The sequence below is a fragment of the Lycium ferocissimum genome, chromosome 7 (assembly GCF_029784015.1).
Source record: "Lycium ferocissimum isolate CSIRO_LF1 chromosome 7, AGI_CSIRO_Lferr_CH_V1, whole genome shotgun sequence".
NCBI classification, from domain to species: domain Eukaryota; kingdom Viridiplantae; phylum Streptophyta; class Magnoliopsida; order Solanales; family Solanaceae; genus Lycium; species Lycium ferocissimum.
Genome location: NC_081348.1, coordinates 59,557,046 through 59,578,540, shown reverse-complemented (window position 1 = coordinate 59,578,540; position 21,495 = coordinate 59,557,046). Strand labels below are relative to the sequence as shown.

Genomic DNA, 21,495 nt, shown 5'->3' with positions numbered 1-21,495 from the left:
GAAAATCTCCCAAATATACAACTTAGCATAATCTTCTGCTGAATCTGTGGTCTAGACCGGAAAAAAGTGCACTGACTTAGTAAGTTAGTCCACAATCACCCAAATAGAGTCATGTCTACCGGATGAATGAGGTAGACCCGTTATGAAGTCCATATTTATCACTCCCATTTCCAAATAGGGATATCAATATTCTGAGCCAACCCACTAGGCCTCTGGTGTTCGGCTTTCACCTGCTAGCAATTTGGACATTTAGCCACGAAATCTGCTACATTCTTCTTCATATCGTTCCACAAATAAATCTCCTTAAGATCGTGATACATCTTAGTGGAACTTGGATGAATGGACTACCTGGAATTGTGAGCTTCTGACATGATTCGCTCTCTGAGCCTATCTACATCTGGAACACATAATCTGCCTCGGTACCTCAAGGTACCATCATCTCCCCCTCGGTCAAAAGTCGTTGTCTTATGCTTGTGGATCCCCTCTTTCAGCTGTAACAAGTAGGGATCGCTAAACTGCTTCTATTTTACTTCAACCACTAAGGAGGAATGAGCTCTGTTCTGAAAAACAACCCTACTATCCTCGGAGTCCAAAAGTCGAACTCCAAGACTGGCCAAACGGTGAACTTTTTTCGTCATAGTTCCATTATCTGCCTCAACGTGGGCTAAACTTCCCATGGAACGCCGACTAAGAGCATCGGCTACAACATTCGCTTTCCCTGGATGATAGAGAATATCCACATCATAGTTCTTAAGCAGTTCGAGCTATCTTCTCTGCCTAAGATTCAACTCCCTTTGCTTAATAATATACTGCAGGATTTTATGATCGGTGAAAATATCCACATGTACTTCATATAAGTAGTGACATCATATCTTAAGTGCAAAAACCACGGCTGCCAACTCTAAGTCATAAGTCGGATAATTATTTTCATGAGTCTTAAGCTGTCTAGATGCATAAGCAACAACCTTACTATGCTGCATTAAGACGCATTCGAGACCAACACCCAAAGCATCACAATAAACTACGAACCCTTCAGTTCCTTTTGGTAGTGTCAAAAGCTCCAAGTTAATCTCTTCTTCAATTCTTGAAAACTCTGCTCACACACATCTGACCATTGAAACTTGACCTTTTTCTGAGTCAACTTAGTCAACGGAGTTGAGATAGAGGAAAACCCCTCTATAAAATGTCTGTAATAGCCTGCCAGACCCAAGAAACTTCTTATATCCGATGCTGAGGTGGGTTTGGGCCAATTCTTCACAATGTCTATTTTCTGAAAATCGACTTTCACACCTTCACCTGAAATCACATGGCCTAAGAATGCCACTGACTTAAGCCAAAACTCACATTTTGAGAATTTTGCAAAAAGTTTGCGATCCTTAAGAGTCTGCAACACTATTCTGAGATGTTCTACATGACCAGCCTCACTACGGGAATATACCAGAATATCATCAATGAAAACTATAACGAATAGATTGAGATAGGGCTTGAAAACCCTTTTCATACGGTCCATGAAAGCTGCTGGTGCATTCGTCAACCCAAGTGACATGACAAGAAATTCAAAATGAACATAATAGGTTACGAAAGCGGTCTTGAATATCAACTTCCTTAACTTTTAACTGATGGTAGCTTGATCTAAGGTCAATTTTAGAATAACACTGAGCACCCTAAAGTTGGTCAAATAAATCATCGATTCTGAGGAGAGGATACTTGTTCTTAATAGTGACTTTATTCAACTGACAGTAGTCAATGCACATGCGTAGAGAACCATCTTTCTTTCGGACGAACAAGATCTGTTAAGTCAATTTTTTGAAAATCATTGACATCGTGATTGAAACCATCTAAAAGAAATACGTACGACTAATGATTATAAAAATCTTATTTTTGAAAGAAAACAACAAATGATATTATTAGGATTGGAGCCCACATGAAAGAAATATTTAATGTCTTTTGACACGTGGTTCCTAGAATTTTTGTGCGAATCTATTGTCTTTTGAATTGCTTTCATTTCATTGTATGGGGCACTGTATTACTTATGTTACAATCTTCAACTGGCAAACTGCACTCTAGACGATTAGAAAAATTTGCTGGACCAATAATCAACCAAGAGTGAAGTGTAACATTATATCTGTTTATACAAATAAAAATTGCAATAAGTTAGAAATAGTTTAGGACTGATACATTTTAGTGGTAAAATTTAAACATATTAATTTTAGGGCAACTTACGGGAATAACTTCCTTTTAAGGGCTATTAACAATTAGTAGCTACTTTTATCAATTTACAAATCGTAGCTAGTTTATGGCAAATTCGCTGTATTTGAGTGTATTTGAGTACACTGTTCAGTTGGATTCAACTTTATTTGATGTCACATGTATTTGATTATATTTAAATACATGCAATCCTGAATTCTTTGAATACATGTATATTCAAAATGATTGTATATTTAAATACACGACGGGCTGTGTATTTTACTGTATTTATATATTGATATATCCTTTTGTTTTGGTTATATTTGAATGTATCCGAGCTCTGATCAGTAAGGTCGCCACTGGGGTTGCAAAGTTGAATATATTCGATTGTATTTGAATGTATTTCAATAAAATTTCAGGTGCAAAATTTCAAATACACTGTATTTACTCTAAAAAATTGTATACAAACATATGTATATGGATCATTCAAACAACACATACAGTAAAATACATTTAATTTGCCCCCAAAATACAATCAACCAAATACATATAACTTATATTTATATTCAAACACATAACGAATACACTCAAATACACTCAGATCTAAGATACAACAAAGAGAAGAAGACATGGATTCCGGTATCGTCAGATCTGAGAAGCGTAATGGCTATCTTTTTCTTTCGTGTTCTAAAAAATACAAAACATAAAATACACTCAGATCTGAGACATATACTGAGATATGAGAAAATCCAATCAGTTGGCCATGAATTCCGGACAACAATGACGGTGGAGATAATGACCAAATCGATCTGGAACTCGAGTTTTCCGATAAGTTTCATCAACAAAGGCATCCGGTTGCCATGGATTCCGTTCACTGTCGGGTTTCATCAACAAAGACATTCGATCTCATGGATTCCATTCACTGTTGGGTTTCATCAACGAAGGCATCTAGTCGCCATAATTTCCCTTCACTGTTGGTGTATGGTACCAACCATTGAGACACAAGTGTTATTCCTATCTCCCTCTTTTGAGATTTCGGGTATTTCTCTTTGTATGGGCTTACTATTGCAAATCAAATGGTGGTGTCGCCATTTGGCCGGAGAGAGGGAAAGGTATTTGGCCGGAGAGAGGAGTGGAGAGAGAGAGAGAAGGGTAAGGAGAAGAGAGGAGTGAGGGAGAAATACAAGCCATAAACCTAATGTATTTTGATATAGCTATGAATGGTAATTTACAAAATCACTGTAGCTACAAAATATAAATAAATTAAAAAATAATTATTATCAATAATTACCTCTTAGAGGTAGCTATGCCAAGTAATTTTTCCTTAATTTTAACTAATTTGAATAATTGTACTTAATATTTATTCCTGCAGCTTAATTAAGATTACCCCCCTTCATCCCACAAAGATGATGAGTCTAGAGTACGACAATCAAAACTAGGGCTGGGCATAAATAACCGAAACCCGAATTACTGAATCGAGCCGGGAATTTCGGTAATTCGGTATTTGGTACGGTATTCGGGAGTAAAATTTTGAAATTATGGAATTCGGGTTCGGGTTCGGGTTCGGTATGCGATATAAACACCGTTTGGTATTTCCCGAATACCGAATTATTTAAAGGCCACCCTAAATTCTAATTATATGACAATAATAGGCCTATTAAATATCATTATCAAGAGACAATATTAGTCAGCCCAAAGACTAAAAAAACCTTAAGTTCGTCCTTAGTCCCAAAGACTCAAAGAGGCAACGCCATCTTTTGCACAACCTTCGCTCTTCAGTCCCTCAAGAAGACCGACCAAGATTGATGAAGCATTCAAAAGGAGTATAAACGTTGTTATTGGCAGTTTTATTATAAAAACGTATAAGATTTATAGTTATTTGAAGAGTTGGCTAGCTAAATAAGTTTTTCTGTCAAATGCTAGTCTTATGGACTATGCATTTGAACAAATTTTGTGTACTATCCGAGTTGTGGCTTATATGCTACACGTTCTGCATTTGATTAATTGAAGAATTTGACTTTTTTTTTAAGATTAGATATTGACCGAAAGATTTGGAATGTGTTTACAAGTTATGTCATCCAACTTTAATACGGTATTACCGAATACCATACCGAACCGAAATTTGATTTACCAATTACCGAACCGAACTTTTTCGGTTCAGTATTTGGTATCTACTTTCAATTACCGATTACCGAGTTACCGAACCTGAAATTTAAAAATACCAAACCGAATACCAAATGCCCACGCTAATCAAAACATCTAATGTTCAATTTGTAATCGTACTGTTTAACCTAAAAAAAAATAATCGGAAAACCTGTTTTTCGAGTTCAAAGGTTCAAATTTTTTAATGGCTGTCGACGAGGCTTTTAATGGAGTTTACAACTTTAGGTATGTTTGGTGAGAAGAAGGGAGGGAGGCGGTTGGGGGTGGGGGAATAGGGAAGACTAAAAATTAAATGGGCAAGATTGGAGACTAATTCTTTACTTTTCCTATTATTTTACTATAATTGATAAAATGTTATACTCCCTCCGTTTCAATTTATGTGAACTCATTTAACTGAGCACGACATTTAAAAAAGAGTGAAGACTTTTAAAACTTGTGATTTAAAATAAGTCTTAAATATTTATGTGACTATAAATCACTTCATAAAGTGGATTTGTTTCCAAATTAGGAAAGAGGTCATTCATTTTGACACGGATTAAAAAAGAAATAGGTTCTTGTAATTAAAACTTAAAATTAAGTTATCCATGTAAAACTCTTAATAGAATGAACAATACTTCATTGTTCTCATATTCTAAGTCCATTTAAATGTTACTTTGTCCTAACCCATGTATCAAGGGATATGGTGCGCCTAGTCCAAAACCAACAAAATCATGCCATATGGTGCCACGTCACATAAATGTAAATACAAACCTTCCAAGCATTGAACTTGATATGTTTAGGCCAATAGAATACGGCTGTCACATAAATAGTTAGTCAGTCAAGTCTAGCAGAAGAGTTTGCCTGCAATGTGATTGTCTTCTCTACAACCATAAATAGAAATCCTCTACAAGGACAAACAACAAACACATCAAAAGCTCAAGAAAAGCCAGAGGAAACTTTCAGGAAAAAAGCATTTTTTGTCTTTCTCTGAGTTCAAGTCCATGAGAAGTTCAAATCAAGATTTTAGAAAGTAAGAATGCCAATAGTTCTGGTGCGGGATCAAGAGATTGGAACTCGAGCTAGGTGACCAATACCAAATGCAGCATTCTTTAATCCTTCATTCTCACTGAACATTGATGGCAATGCTGTCAATTCATGTTCTTCAATTTGAAGACAATGATTTAGCTGCTCGTGTCAGGAAGCTTCATGTGCTGCTCCTACTGTGCAATTAGTCACAGAATTTACTAATACCAGGCCGAGTAATCTCAATCTGAAAATGAAAGTAGTTAGATGTACGTATTTTCGTAAAACAGATGTATAACCAAATAACTAGCAGCGTCATGAAGCTTTGATCTGTATCAGAGTAATGAGTAAGCACTACATTGTACAGACTGACTGGTTTCAAACTTCTGATACCTTTAAACTCCACTTAGTTCATCGAAAGAAATTCAGACAAGATGAAGAATTGGAACGATTTCACTCAAATAGGTAGGAGATTTTGGCCAAAAACATCCCTGAAGCATATCATAACTTAAAATACATCCTTAAAATATCACTGTGAACAAAAAACAACCTTCAAGTTTATCGAAATGAGCAGGTTTCATCCTTTGGCCAAAACTCAATAGGTAGCATCAAAATGGACAGGTAAGTTTGTTTTGGAAGAGCTTTTCCATGTTTCATGTGGTTGTGCCCTTTTGCTCCTTTTTGTGCTTGTATTCTCTTAATTGTATTGTAGTACCTTGGGTGCTATACCAAATGATACACCCACATATAACCGGCTTGATTCAGAACTCCCACATAAAACTCGTATCAAAATAAAAAGGTATTTTGTTTTTTTAAAACTTGTGCACTGTTTATCAATTAGTGCTAATAAAACCATATACTCCTGAATTTACTTGAGCTTCATAAAAAAATGCAGAAGAGATGGAGGTTGCTCTCCTGGTATAGACATTCTTGAAAATTAGCAAAAAGGAACACTGATCAATTCCTTTTTGGGCAATATATAAAACAACTTAAGAATGTCAACAAATTATTTCAAATTAGTATCTTAATAATATTATAGTAGCACACGCTAAAGTTGAAGCCTTGGAGGGGTGAAAGATGACCTAGTCACAAAGCAAGGACAATAACAAACATTTATGGAAAAAAGTTACCTTTTTTTTTAAACTAAAAAAAAAAAAAGGATAAGTTATAGCTTTTTTTGAAAAAATAAGTTGGGTAGTCCAACTATTTTTTTTGGCTTAAAAAAACTAAAAATGGGTCCAATTATTTTTTTGAGCTTATTTTTAAGCACAAAATGACTTTAAGCTTGATAAACACTCAAAAAAGTGAAAACAGCTTATTAAGGAAAAATGTGGAGATATAGTCTATTTGAGAATTCCTCGCAGTTTTCCAGTGAAATGATAATCCTTTCATAACACAAAAAGTGCAAATAATACTCTTCCAAACCTGAGGACATAACTTCCATTTCTCATCAAACCTAAAGGTGTCCAACTACACAATGAGACATAAGAAAGGACGAACAGTGCTACTGCACTGGAGAGGATAACTATAATTGCTTAAAGAAATCGAACTTTTTTTTAAAAGGCATCTGATTAAAGCAACCACGCACCTCTTCCCCAAATCTGAAGGAAGGAAGAATGCAGTTACCAAGAACCGATGCTACTTACAAGCTGGAATAGGTTACATACCAGAATTAACATAATCAACCACGTACCTCAAAAAGATAGATCACACATGCATTCTCTAAGCTGCAGCAATATTAGACGATTTCTTCTTTTTCCGTTTATTCTTAGGCTTAACAGCATCTTGTAAAGTCTTCTCTCTGTTTATTGCCATTTCTTTTCCAGCGGAGTCAGTCGATGAAGATACTGGATTAACATCTGAAAGTGGTTCATCTGATTTTGTTTCATCTCTAGTATTATCACCTAAATTATCTAGTTTCATAGGCACTGCTGATGAACCTGCATAATGTATAATCAATCAATGTATCAAGTCAACTTATCCCCAGTCTTGCCATCATTGTTTCAAGTGAGAATGTTCAAACTTCAGCACACAAACTTTCTGGTTTTCACAAGCTTCTTACTTTCTTAGTGTTAACCACTTTCATGTTCAAAGATCAAAACATAAAATGACAAATCTACAGCTCAACCGTGCAGGGACGAAGAATTGAAAAGATGTACCCTTCAAAATAATAACATTCAAGGCAATAATTAGGTGATTAGAAGAGAAATAGTCAGAAAGAGACACATAACCTCCTACTTTTATTTGAACCAAATTACAAGATAGATTAAAAAAGTCACATCCTCTCAAGTCTCAATCATACATCTCTGTATTTCCAAAAGACAACCAAGAAAGAAAGAAATATGCAGGGACAAATGAGGTGAAAATACTAACAGTAGAAACAGATCTGAGAAAGAAACAACAGCAAAAACAAAGAATTTTAGAGAAGAAAATAAAGAAGCAAGAAAAAAAAAATAGAGCAGAGAAATATATGGTAACCTTATTGTATAACACCCAATGGAGGAGAACTAACAGTAAGAGAGCTAGAAGGGGCAGAAGGGGCAGAAGGAGCTGAAGAGATAATCTAGAAGAAGGTTTTAGTCAGATGAAGCGGTAATGTGATTCATGATTTGACCCAAACTCACTCTCAGTATTCACTGTGAATATGGAGTGTTTATTTGAAAATCAAGTAGGCAACTTGATCAATAAAATTAGGCAATTGCCTCTTGTTCTGCAATAATTTTGATTAATCTGCTAATAAGATTATCCCCTTTAAAGAAATATATACTCCCTCCCTTTCAATTTGTTTGTCTGGTTTTGACTTGGCATGGAGTTTAAGAAAGTAAAGAAGACTTTTGAATGTTGTGGTTTTAAATTAAAGATATGTAGAATGTACCAAAATGCCCTTTAATCTTGCGGTCTTAAACAATGCCATGTGGAAAGTTGAAATTAAGAAGTTTCCAAAAAAGGAACGTAAGGCAAACAAATTGAAACAGAGAGAATAGCTGGTATGACAAGTGATATGATAGAATAGTATTACTTGCCTAGGAGAAAACAAATTAACTTGGTAGGATGGTTGTGTAGGAGTGATCAAATTTGATAGTCCTTGTATAATTTCTATATTTACTTTGACAAGTAAAGCTGTCAATCGCACAGAAAATGAAGTCTCTCTCTGATATAAGATTAGCAAAGTTTTTGACTATATTAACAAATATATATACACACACAAAATACATATATACATATAGATACATATAATAAACCATGCTTACAAACACTACATGAACTTCACTGTTCTGAAACCTATACAGTTCAGATTATCATTATTCATAAAAAGCTCATTTGGATCACATTCAGCCCGTTTGCAGTATGTTAAAGTCAGAGAACCATGCACAAGAACTCCAAGCTCCTACTTAATATAAAATCATAAAACTCACCACGAGAAGCAAGAGCAGCTTTCAATTCATCTGTGTTGACACCCTCTGAATATGGATCCCTAAGTAGGAGGAAGGAATGGTTTGCAGTGAGTTAAGAACAAAATCAACTATTAACATGCCCAAATAAGTTTCTGGATGCACTTTAAGTCGGAGAAATGCATATCCTCTTAAATGGGTTAGTTCTTTCAAAGAATAGCTTTTGGTTTCTATAGTAAGATGAAATTGCATGAGTGGTACAATATGCATGTCAAAAACAATAAACCTCTTGGCCCAAAGATACCAGTCCAGGGCACTTTGGCAACTAGTATAAGCATGTGAAATTGCATTGCAAATCAGAGTAAGACAGGACAAAGGTTTACCAACTGGAGGGCCCGCTTGTGAAACTCAGGGTCTTATCAGTTCTCTTGTTGATTCTACCCTGCTCAACATCCATGTCATCGCTCTGACTAACACTGCACTCTTCTGATTTCAATTTTTGCTCCTCCAAAATTTGCTTAGCCTTATTATCAAGGAGAAAGAAATAAGAAAACTGAACACTGAAGTCTTAAGACTGAAACTCAGTTGACTGAAAAATCTAAGTCAAAATTCTTAATGCTGAAGATTAAGTTTGCTTCAGGTAAGGCTCAACACTGTCATGAAAAATATAATTTCTAACAATTCAGAGGCTAATACACTTATCTAAGATTTGATAGGAGATGTGATTTCTTTTCCTAGCAATATCCACCATTTTTTAGATTTTATTAAGACCGAAGTTGATTTCAAAAGATAAACCATTTTAACTATTTTTTCTTACCCTTATTAAATGTGTCTTATCGTAATGACTCTAATCAGTCAATACAATGACTCTACACAAACACTTGGCCTATGAAACAGCATCCACATACCTTTTGACTTGGTTCATTGACATCAACGGCTTTACTAGGAGGAGCATGTCGCTTGACCATTTTGAGAGCTCTCTCTGTGTTGTAAGATTCAACCTTCAAAAAGAGTACAATCAAACCCATTGGGCGTCAATATACCAACCACAACCACTTGCACAGGTTGGCGAACACAAACTTATATTCCGAACTCACAGAAAGCATCTAACATGTAACCCAAATTCATACTCTGGCCACTCACATAGGGAACAGGATTGAATTGCCTTCTTGTTCACAGAGCTATCATCCAAATTCTATCCACATTTTATGCAGTTCCAAATAAACCGAAACATAGAAAATTATTACACAGATTTTTCTCCAATCTTAGTGTAAGTTCTTGATGTTTAGAGCAATGAAGTGGGACATGATAGTACTAGTGGCAAGGGAAAAGAAGAAAGAATGACCAACAACAGCAATCAAGATAAAGACTAATTTCGAAAAGGAAGGGGCTGCTGATTTAAAACATCAGTCATCTTTCAGCACAAAATGCAAGAAGAAAACGGTACCAACAGCACTTGAAATTTAGTCTGAGATACCAAATACTTACGGTGGTTTTAATTTTGCTAGTTATATCTCCGGCCTTTACTGATGCTATGCGAAGACACTGCATGACAACACTTTGCATGACACCCTGTCCTCCAGCTTTTTGAATTGCACAGACATCACCATTTGCATTCAGGGTGACGGACATTCTCCCTCCCATAACGGCTTCTTCATAATGTGTTGGATCTATAACCTACCAATACCAGTTAGGTTAGAAGAAGTTCGCATTAGATTTTTTAAGACCACACAATTGCCAATTATAACAGCATAAAACATGAAAAGAGGAATTTTTTAACAGTTGTATACCATATTCTCATCTCCAATAAATGCAAAAGTTACTGCTATAGGTAGATGGTGTATGGTCAAGGGAAGTGGCTCCCTCACCTGCCAAAATTCAAGAAGTACTCAATAAGTCAACATTTAACATTTTTAACCAACATTACAAACACAGTCATAGCAATGGAAAAGAGCATTTCCCATTACAAGCACATAATGGATAGCAGCGAAATACTCTGGATGAGGCATGAGTATTTTTGACGGCGGGGTAAAATTGATCCCAAAACTTAAAGAAGGGTAAAAAAGGTCTATTTTCGATAGTTCAAGGGTATTTTTGACCCTTTTCCGTTCTTTTTTTAAATGTTACAAACTGCAGAGATATATACAATCTAGGAGCTTCCTCTGCTCATACTATTTCTGAGTAAAGTGGATGGTTTTATGTATTACCCCACAGTGGCATGTAAGTTGCTAATACACCAGAAAAATATACAGTTTACATAGATGGTATAAGATTACACTTTCTTATATTGATCAAGATATAAACAATTAAGCTGAAATGGAGTAACAAGTCCATGCATTAATCCAGATAGACACTAACATGATGACTGCTAACCCAATGGGCCTGCAAGCAACAAAATGTAAACAACAAGTAAAACACAAATAGAAAGAGTAAGCAACGAATATATTCATTTGTCCTTGAATAGCTATGATTATGACCACGTCTTCTGGTATGAGATGTTTGACATCGATTTGAGTTTATTGTGAACAGGCAAGCCAGGTGCTCTTATTATGATGGTACAGAAGACTGTTTTTTATTACAGATCATAAAAAAGGGCAGCCCGGTGCACTAAGCTCCCACTATGAGGGGGGTCCCCGGAAGGGCCGGACCACAAGGGTCTATTGTACGTAGCCTTACCGTGCGTTTCTGCAAGAGGAACGGCTTGAACCCATGACCTCCTGGTCACATGGCAACAACTTTACCAGTTGCCCCAAGGCTTATACTGAATTCTCCTTCTTTTCCCCCTCTTTTTTTCGAAGTTCCCAAGTTAGCAGGGTCTAAGTCAAAGACAAACAGAGGAGACACAATCGAGAATATAAGCAGCTACTACCTAACAAGTATAATATCTCTCCAAATCAAATATTTTAACTCTACTGAAAATAAAAATCTCCTCTGAGATATAAACAGATTCAGCAGAGCTCAAAATAACTTTCACCTTATCTAAGTGAAGTTTTCCAAATTTCAAGAGAAACTAATAGGGAAAGAAAACACAGGAGACACCACAATAGTTTGTTTATTTTGGATAATCAAGACACCATGATTATATTACGACCGAACATAATGATGTGTTAAACAATGACAAAGGAAAGCTCCGAGGGATATTTCCAATAAAGGAAGAATATATGGGGAAATGCAGGAGTCAAAAGTAGTTGTTTGACCAAACAGTTTTCTTCTGAAAATGGGTTAAACTGATGATTCTGTCCAAAAAGATACTACTGGCAATGCAAACACAATTTTTGTTTGAACTCCATTTAACGGGAAATAAGCAAGAAAGAAAACCTCAGGCGGATGCACTATCACTTCCTGGCCGTCATCTCCTCCAAGTGTACATTCAGGCCTCCGAAATGTCGAAAGTGCAGCTAAAGCAGCAATATTGGCAGCATCAACAAGATTACTGCACTTATAGGAGAATCACACAATTAGTTCAATAACTTCAGATGGAGACGTAGATGGGCACTTAACTGGACCCAAATGTGCACCATTGCAACTCACCCTCCATTGTCCAAAATATGGAGATCAATACGAATTGACCAAACCCACTTCCCAGCCACAACACAGAGTGATTCAGTGTCCACAGCTCTGCTTTCCCTGCATTACCCTTTTTAAACATCAGCATAAAGAAGCCTTAACCAAAGACAACAATTTTTTTTCTTTCAAATTATGTATTTATCTGGGCAAACAAACCAAGTGATGCATTACTAAATACTACATACAAGATTGCTTTGCTATCTGCTTTCTACAGACAAATGAATAATACATGATACATTCAAACAGATCTACTGCAAAAGCTAAAAAAGCAAACCACTATTACTACAAAAAAAAAAAAAAAAAAAAAAAGAATCAGCAGGTGCTTAGAAATTATAAGCATTTCTCAACCGCCAGACAAAAGAAAAATAATATACCACCCCAAAAACACACACACAGAGGATAGTAAAACCTCTTTTTTCTGCAATATACCTCTTATAATATTTCGAAGAAAGACAATATACAGGTTATAATACATTTCTTGATGCATAACAGTCTCTTATCAAAGGGAGACATATATTTCTTGAAGCGAAAAGTAAAGGAAATGTTACCTTAACCCTCTGTCAATTATGCGACCTAACTCCACAGCGGACTCTGAAGGACGACCTACCTCAAATGAAGGATCCGCCATTGGGGAAAATTCAGTAAATACTGAAAGGGTTCCTTCATTTGGCCGATCTCGATAAGGTTGCACTAGTTGCGACGTAACAAAACTCATAACATGAGTTTGCCCCAGTTGAACTTCTGATGAACCATCTTCTCTGCAAATCAAGAACTCTCACACTCATAAGTCAAAGTCTTATATGAATCGCACAAGCATATGTCACATATCATAAGAAACAGTAACAGATGTATATAAACAGCGTAAAATTTCTCATTATATCTTAATATGGCAAACTTGTGGTGCTATAAATGTTAAACTAGAAGTGTTACACTGAGAAATACAGCAAGCAAAAATTAAGGACAAGCAAAAGAACTTTACTCCATGTGCTTACTTAGATTTATTCAAAACAAGCATAAGTTATGACGAGAAGAGGTTGAAAGTTTCAAAAGCAGTCCATAACAGAAGATCTACAACTAAATTAGACATACTCAAATAGATTCTTCTTCACTAAAATTAAACTTCTATTCAAAAGTGTAAGTCGAAACAACCAAACAAATCGAAAACTACATTCACTGTATATTTTCTATTTCTATACTTCCAAACCATGTCCCGAAACCATCTAAAATTCCATCTGGGATTGATAGAAATGGTGTAAAAGCAATTTATACGTGTATATTGTGGGAAAGTAACTCAGCCTAGGCTTCGCAAAGACAGAGATTCCCTACCCGGATAAAGAATGGTTACAGTAGCTTGATGGTTACAGTAAATATTGACAAACTACAACAAATCCTCTTAATAAAGAGAGTTTTTGTGCTCTTCTTCTATTCGGTTATTATGAAATATTTTAATTGTTCTCCATTTATTATTGAAAACCTACCTCCTAAATTCCCAAGTATTATCGTTTACAACCAAAAGAACACATCCCACAATTATTGGTTTGTGATTTGAAGGGGGAAAAAACAAGAGCAGACACTAGTTTGTAGTTAACTTTTGTTTCATCTATCTGTATTTGTTCTTTAAATAAGAAAAACTTCATAGGCCTTAAGATGACTATAAAGAGAAGAAAATAATTGACTATACTAAAAAGTTAAAAGATAGAACAGAACAGGTATAGCCACTGTTAAAAAAAATAAAAAAAAAAAGGTCAGATTGATTATATTCAAATAAATTCCAACTACAATGAAGAATGAGAGCCGCCACAGAGCAGTAGGCTTTATTAACATAGCAACCCATGTAACAAAAATGGGCACTTTCACCCCATGTAAAAAAAATGTGCACTTTCACCTTCAAATTCCTAAGGACATGACCCTAGATACGAAGGTTAAGGTTTGTAGCAACTGTATTGTGTTGTACTATTAATATTTAGTACTTGTGTAGTACCTTTTACTTCGTTTCTATTTGTTACCTTGTTGTTTTATTGGTTATGTTTATCTCGGCGATATTTTTTTTCCGTTTAACATGTTGGTATTGCGTTGTTGAGCTAAGGGTCTATCGGAAACAACCTCCCTATCCCGCAAAGGTAGACGTAAGGTCTGCGCACATCCTACACTCCCCAGACCCCACTTGTGGGATTACACTGGGTATGTTATTGTTGTTGTAGTAACAAAAATGGGTTCTTTACGGTATTATGGTTCCTAGTTTAGCTTCTTTGACCTATATTAGGTAGTGAATTTCATCAAGAATGATTTGCGGTAATCGGAATTTTGCTCCATTCATCGGGAGAAAAAAAAATTATTTACTAACCAAAATTTCTGTCTATGCCACTGCATACATATATTTTTAAAAAATATACAACCCAACATAAAATATTACGCCAGGTAGCCCAATTTACAATATTATACAACACTATACCTGGGGAAAGCATTATACGTAATGTATCAACCTTGTATAAAAAGTGTTTATACACAACTATGGGGTAACAAACTCATGGTGTAAATACTTTCTCCCAGTAGACATAGAGCGTAATTTTCCGTATTTTTTATTCGGGGGTACCTTAGTAACCATAAATCATTGAATAGATACGCAAATTTTTCAGTTTCAGTTGAATTATAAAAGAGTAAAAAGACAAGTGGTAAAAAGGAGATAAGAGTTAAGAGTAGTTTGTTAGATACCTAGCAAACTTGATGTTGAGGGTTCGATAATCAAAGGGACGCCTACCATCTATTCTGAGTTCAGATTCTAAGGCAGATTCTATAAACTTCTTCTCATTTACTGTCATTCTCCATGTATTCCCCATTCTTTGCTCCATTCTTTCTCGTTTACAACCCAAAGAGAAAGAGAATATGTATGTGTATATTGTTTTTTTTGTTCTGCTTAGGGTTTAGGGTTTTGCGGCAATGCCGTTAGACTCCGGTCGGTTCGGATTTCAAATCAACATGATGGATAACGGCTCGGGTTCTCATTACTACTTCACTTTCAGCTAACTACAGCCTTTTTTTTTTTAGGGTAAAGGGCAGGATTTACCCCAATACTATTGCAAATAGTCTACATTTACCCCCGTTATACTTTCGGTACAAATTTGCCCCTACCGCTACCTAAGTAGCAATATTTGTCCCCCGTTTGGATGGCAGTCCACCGTGGCAATTATACTTTCACGTGGCTTGACATTTGGATGAGGTGGCATGCCACGTGATACATTTCTTTCTTCTACCTCCGACCTTCCCACCCTTTAATTCAAAATAACCCTCTTATTTTCAAAACTTTCAGGCATTCAATACACAAATGTTGTATTTTCACACAATGATGAAACCCTTTTTCTTAATTCTTTCACATTATCGTAAAGATTTAGCAAAAAGATTAGCAATGATGTTAATGCTTACAAGAGTTAAAAGACATTCTTTTGTGTTATTGAAAGATTTAAACTTTTTATCTAAAAGTATCTTCAGATTTATCAAATGGGTTTTAAGAATTTTAATGGTTGTGAGGTTTTTGGGTTGGAGTTAAATAAATGGATAATATTCGGGTAAAGTGATAGTAGTGGCGGTTATGGTGATTCCGGTGAGATAGGTTAGTGAAAAAGAAGATATAATTATTGGAGGAGATGGTGGTGGGGCGTGGCTTCAATGGTGGTTGGAGGTGGTTTTGTTTATTTGTAGAAGAAAGAAATGAAGAGGAGAGAGGGTGGTGAGGTAGCAAGCCACCTCGTCCAAATGTCAGGCCACGTGGAAGTTTAATCGCCACGGTGGATTGCCATCCAAACCGGGCGGGGGGGGGGGGAGCAAATATTGCTACTTAGGTAATGGTAGGAGCAAAAATGGGCCGAAAGTATAACGGGGGGTTAATGTGAACTATTTTCAATAGTAGAGGGGCAAATCAGGTCCTTTTCCCTTTTTTTAAAGTTTGACTTGTATGGGTTGGACTCGCGGATTCCGTTCAAAGGCGCTGATCTTTCATTTTTGTCCGTTGCTTAGAAAAGTGATTGAAAATATCCGAAATTCTGGATTTGAATCTCAATTCAGGCAAAATAATAATTTCACAAGGTAAGATTTCACCTTCTGCCTTAAGGCAGAAGTTATGCTTCAAGGCGTAACCAAGTTCTACGAATATTTTTTTTTTATTGAGCTGGGGTCTGAACCTAGAACTTCAGGGTATTTTCAGTCACTTTTTTAGGCGAAAGGAAAAAATTAAAGACCAGCAATTTGAGAGGCAAAAATGACCACCCCAAAATAGGGGCAATCGTGCGAATTAGCCATATAAAACTTTAGTGCGCCCCAAGTTAAGTTCACAAATGGCCTCTACAAGGGGTAGGGGTCATAAATGGGTGGGTTTGGTTGAAAATGGTTTGAACAAAATTGGGTTAGGTTTCAAATCGCCCATATTTTATGTGGGTAAATATGGATAAAAATGGGTATCAATTGTCAGGCTAACCCATATTATACAAGTTTAATATTATTTCAAGTGTATGTTTATAATTTTTTGCTTTTGTTAAGTTAAATTAATTTTTTCATATAAATTTTAGGGGTGTGGGGTGGGGGTGGGGGTAAGATTTTTTTTTCATTTTTTATAATTTTTTTATAAAAGTAAAATATATGAAATTGATTTTTTTTGGGGGGGGGGGGGTCGTGGGGTGGGGTGGGGGGTGAATTTTTTTTTTTTCCATTTTTATAAAACTTTTATAAAAGTAAAATATTTGAAATTGATTTTTTTGGGCGGGGGGGGGGGGGTCGGAGAGGGGTGGGGGGGGGGTAAGAAATTTTTTCATTTTTTTATAATTTTTTTATAAAAGTAAAATATTTGAAATTGAAATTTGTGGGGTGGGGTAAGAATTTTTTTTTCCCATTTTTTATAAAATTTTATAAAGGTAAAATATATGAAATTGATTTTTTTTTTGGGGGGGGGGTTATGGTGGGGGTGGGGGTAGGGATCAGAGTGGGAGGTAAGAAAAATATTTCTCCTTTTTTATAAAAGAAATATAAAGTATATGAAATTAAAAAAAAAAAGGAAAGGGAGTGGGGTAAGGGTTGGGGTGGGAGGTAAGAAAGAAATTTCTCATTTTCAAAATGAGTTGTTATTGGGTCTAGTGTGTTCTTATATGGATACCCATATTTTACTCATATTTGTCCATATTTTATGTTAAAGAGAGACTTGAAACCCATATTTACCCAATTTAAATGATGATAACTCCCAAAGCCATGGGCTAATTTTCTAAATATGGGCTCAAATTGCCACCTCTAGTCAAGGGGCGGTGATGTTCGGCCTAAAATCGCATATATTTATTCATTGTTGCCTCACATTTTAGTACTTTTAATTGTCTTTTGAGTATTAATTGTAATGAGTTGTGCTTAATATTATATTTTACTATGTAGGAATAAAGCGGTGTAAAGATGAAGAGATTTGAAGCAAAATCGACTGAAAAGTGTTGAAGTTACAAAAGAAGAAAATAAATAAACAAAAAAAAAGGGACGAAGGCATGACAAGAAGCCAACAAATAAGAGTAAAATGAAGCAAGCAGCTTAATGGAGCTTACCTTAGCTTTTGTCTATGTGGCATTAAAGTTAGCAATTTGAAGAAAGAAATCAAGAAACAGAAGAGAACGTACCTGGCAGTTGACGTGAAAACAAATCTTCCTTTTCTGATCAGTGCTCGTTGCACCCGCGATGCGGGTGTAATGCGAGCCCGCAATTTTTCCTGATCCGAGTTGGATTTGGTTTTAAAAGTCGGCGCCTTTGGCACTTATAAATACATATTCTACAAGTGTTTTTACATAACTTTGGATAGCTTGAAACCCTTAGTTCACAACTTTGGACCTAGAGAGAGCTTGAGCCGCCATAGTTGCGTGGTTTTATCTTATCTTCTCGTAATACTTATTTTGATATTTTTATTCGGATGATTTGTTGTGTTTCCTCCATGTCTATGTGGAGCTAAACTCTTTAGTTCTAGGGCTTTGACACAAACATGAAAGTTGACGTTGATTATCGTTTTCTATCTATTGATTTTCTATCTTTGGGTTATTTATTTATTCTTGGTCTTAATTGTTTGATTACTTGATCACTAATTGAACACTATCTCGTGGTGCGGGAATTGACTTGAGAAAGGGAATTCACGCACGTAATAAGAATAAATAGAGTTTGTTCGATTTAATCGTTTTGCCATCGAGGATAGAGATATACTCTTTAGCCCTACTTAGTTGAATACGGAAAATAAATACCTCTCGACGACCATAGAGATATAGGCGTTATAGTAGCATCTACAGGCTTGTGAGTAGTTTGAGAGAATATCATAAAGTTACAATTAACCCGTCAACTAGTAATCCATAGGTAGAACGATTTGAAGACTCAACTGGATTGTTAGTGGTCATAGCCCTAGATCTATCTCTTCTCCGATAAAAATTTGCTCTTTCTTGGTTGAAGTTCCTTATTTGTTTTCTTTTATTTTTAATTAGTTTACAAATACAATTTGGATTTTATTTCTTGTTTAGATAATTAGCATTAGTTTAATTTGATAAATAGTTAATTATAAGTCTCTGTGGGATCGATATCTGGACTTAAAAATCCTATATTACTTGTACGACCGCGTATACTTGCGTGTGCGTTAGGGAGCAACAAGTTTTTGGCGCCATTGCCGGGGACTTAGAAATTAATTGTTTATCTAGATTAGACTTTTCTTTTTGTCTATTCAATTTTTTTTTTTTTTTTTTTTTTTTTTTTTGTTTAATATTCTGGTATTCTTCTTGACATGGCATCTTTGAACGAAAATTTATCGAATGTTGGGTATTCATGTTTTAATGATTTTTGTGCACTTTGTGGAGGACCCCACTTATGGGAAAATTGTTCTAAAATTTGGCGCATACGGGATGTGATGTGTGACCCTTCTAAATTCTATGACGGAACTTTTGTAACCAAAGGTGGTGGTCGATGGAAAGAGTGTCCTAAGTGTTGTTCTAGTCTCTCGAAGTGATTTTCACAAAGTGGATGTTGTTAGTGATACTTGGCTATTGGTTCGAGCTCACCGATTAGAGGTATGGGGGGATTATCTTGATGAAATTACAAGTGACATGACGTACTTCATGGAAGAAAGAACAAAGCTCGAACAAGAGATAGACCAATTTGGCTCGAGACATCTATGACCTCGCAGCTCAAATAAATAAAAAAGGTTGAGGCGTCGATGCCCAACCACCAATTGTTGTGGATACTCCAACTTATGGAGCAAATAGAGGAATTCCAACCATTCGATCGATCCGTGTTGATGATGCCTATGTTGAGGAAGTGTACAAAAGTGAGGATGTCAGAAATAATGCAGTTTTAGAGTTGGGGCGTGTTGGTCCTCATTCTAAACATTTTTCTACATTTTGTTTGGTTGGCGACATGAAAATTGAGCCCTCCACACCGGTGAAGATGTGTATAGATGAGGAACAAGAGCCTTACATCCTGAAATTTGCCACACCAAAGAGACAAAATGACATTCCTCACTTAAGGGCCAAGAAGTGCAAGATACGACACCTATTGCTTGATTCTTTTATTTTCACACCGCCGCCCCAAGAGCGGAGCAGAAAATTTGATGCAAAATTAGGGGCGCAATTCATATCCTCAAAGTGGAGGGAAAAGTGGTGAAGTTGATTCACGTCGTGCCACGACGTTAACTAAGGCGCTTATTGGGAGGCAACCCAATGTGTAATAATTATAGATTTTTATTTTTATAGTGTCACGTTTTGTTTTGTTTTTGTTTTTGTTTTGCATCAAAGTCTACCCAAAGTTAAAAGCTAAGGAGCATGTTTGATTAAATCGTGCCGACCCTTAATGATGAGAGCATGTTGTTAGCTAGGGAGGGCCCCAGGAGTATTTCTTGCTTTACTAGTTTTTAATTTTTCCATCTATACGCACCGAGGGCATTGCATGATTTTAAGTGTGGGGTGGGAAATACGTCCCTAGTAAGGCTGAGGATGATGATTAAATATGTCTTAGGATTTTTTATTATTATTATTAGTTTTGAGTCTTAGTGTAAAAAAAAGAAAAAAAAAAGGAAAATTTCGAAAAAGATTTTTTATTTTCTTTGATTTTCTTTAGTAACTTCTTAAGTCCCTCATTAGTGGCATTCATCATCCACCCTTTTTCTTATGGCCTCGGTTCTTTCCCGAGGGGGGCCTTTGAACCGGGTAATTTTTTTATTTTTAGGATTAGTTTTTTTAGGAGTAGTAAAGAGAGAGAAGAAAGACCTTGTGACTTGTTTGATACTATCATATTTAGGCCCGAGCTTCGAGTAATACTTTCCCGTGAGTGTTGAGTAATGAAAAAAAAAAAAAAAAAGATAGCAGACTTTCTGACACCTAACTCATGGTTCTGACTCTGTATATAGCTTATTCTTATTGTGTAGTTCGTCATGATCCTATCTGTCTTAGAATAGAATTGATCCATCTTGATTGATACTTGTGCCGTGTGTGGTGAGGATTTCTTGTATACATTCCATGTTTTGCATCTTAGTCTAGAACTTGCCCTGCATGTTATTGAAGCGAAATAAAAAGTGTTGCTCGTTAGAAGATGATAATAGGCTTTCTTTGATATGTCTTGTGAATTTTAGCCTTTTCGATATTATACCACTAGTCGCCTTTGAGCCGTAGCCTTTCATTTGTTAGCCATATTTTTGCCTTGATCCTTTTGTTTGAATCCCTGGTTTTTGCACCCTGCTTCCTTGAGCATCATAGACTGTGATATAATTGTTAAATCTGAAGAAAGGGATGTTCAAGTGAAAAAATGGTGACCAATGATCGCTGCAAAGTGATGAAAAGGCCCTCTTAGAAAGAATGTGAAAAAAAAAAATAGGAGAAAAAAATGCTTGAAAAAAAAAATTGGAAACGTTCTTGATATGATGAGAAATACTTGTGCAATAATCGATGAAGAAAGGGCTGAAAAATAAAGTGAAAAGATGAAATAATGGGTGATGAAGTCTAAAAGTGCAAGGTGCTTACGGAAGTGTAAGTCACTATTATATAGTTTTCCTACCCGTCCCCTAGCCAACATTACAACCCATAAAGTCCTATTTGATTCTATACGAGCATACTTAATTAGTGGAGATGTACATAATGGGCAAGCCTGTGGTTCTTTGTGCATACATGTGAATTCTTTGTGAGTACGAGAGTTGTGCTTTGAT

The 21,495-nt window shown here is 35.9% G+C and overlaps 1 protein-coding gene across 2 annotated transcripts; it reads right to left on the bottom strand.

The window, feature by feature from the left end:
* Positions 1–5,106: 5,106 nt before the first annotated feature.
* Positions 5,107–15,269, bottom strand: LOC132065781 (exosome complex component RRP45A-like). Of its 2 annotated transcripts, XM_059459318.1 has the most exons (11): positions 15,024–15,265; positions 12,860–13,069; positions 12,276–12,371; positions 12,063–12,177; positions 10,535–10,612; positions 10,233–10,421; positions 9,653–9,745; positions 9,128–9,267; positions 8,769–8,827; positions 7,046–7,292; positions 5,107–5,599 (listed from the first exon to the last, which is right to left on the bottom strand). In XM_059459318.1, exons 1-10 carry the CDS (start codon positions 15,158–15,160, stop codon positions 7,075–7,077), a joined length of 1,335 nt encoding a protein of 444 aa, XP_059315301.1. In that variant the 5' UTR covers positions 15,161–15,265; the 3' UTR covers positions 5,107–5,599; positions 7,046–7,074. The 2 variants fall into 2 exon arrangements, with proteins under 2 accessions (XP_059315301.1, XP_059315302.1); XM_059459319.1 differs by lacking the exons at positions 5,107–5,599; positions 8,769–8,827 and having other exon boundaries at positions 7,122–7,292; positions 15,024–15,269.
* Between the last annotated feature and the right edge of the window lie 6,226 nt (positions 15,270–21,495).

What these genes read in the sequence shown, in the direction of transcription:
- LOC132065781 (XM_059459318.1), bottom strand. Translation starts at nt 15,160, where the DNA reads ATGGAGCAAAGAATGGGGAATACATGGAGAATGACAGTAAATGAGAAG. An exon ending in CTCAACATCAAGTTTGCTAG is followed by an intron (nt 13,070 to 15,023) that starts GTATCTAACAAA and finishes CTTGATTTGCAG; the next exon opens with AGAAGATGGTTCATCAGAAG. An exon ending in TCAATGAACCAAGTCAAAAG is followed by an intron (nt 9,268 to 9,652) that starts GTATGTGGATGC and finishes CTTGATAATAAG; the next exon opens with GCTAAGCAAATTTTGGAGGA.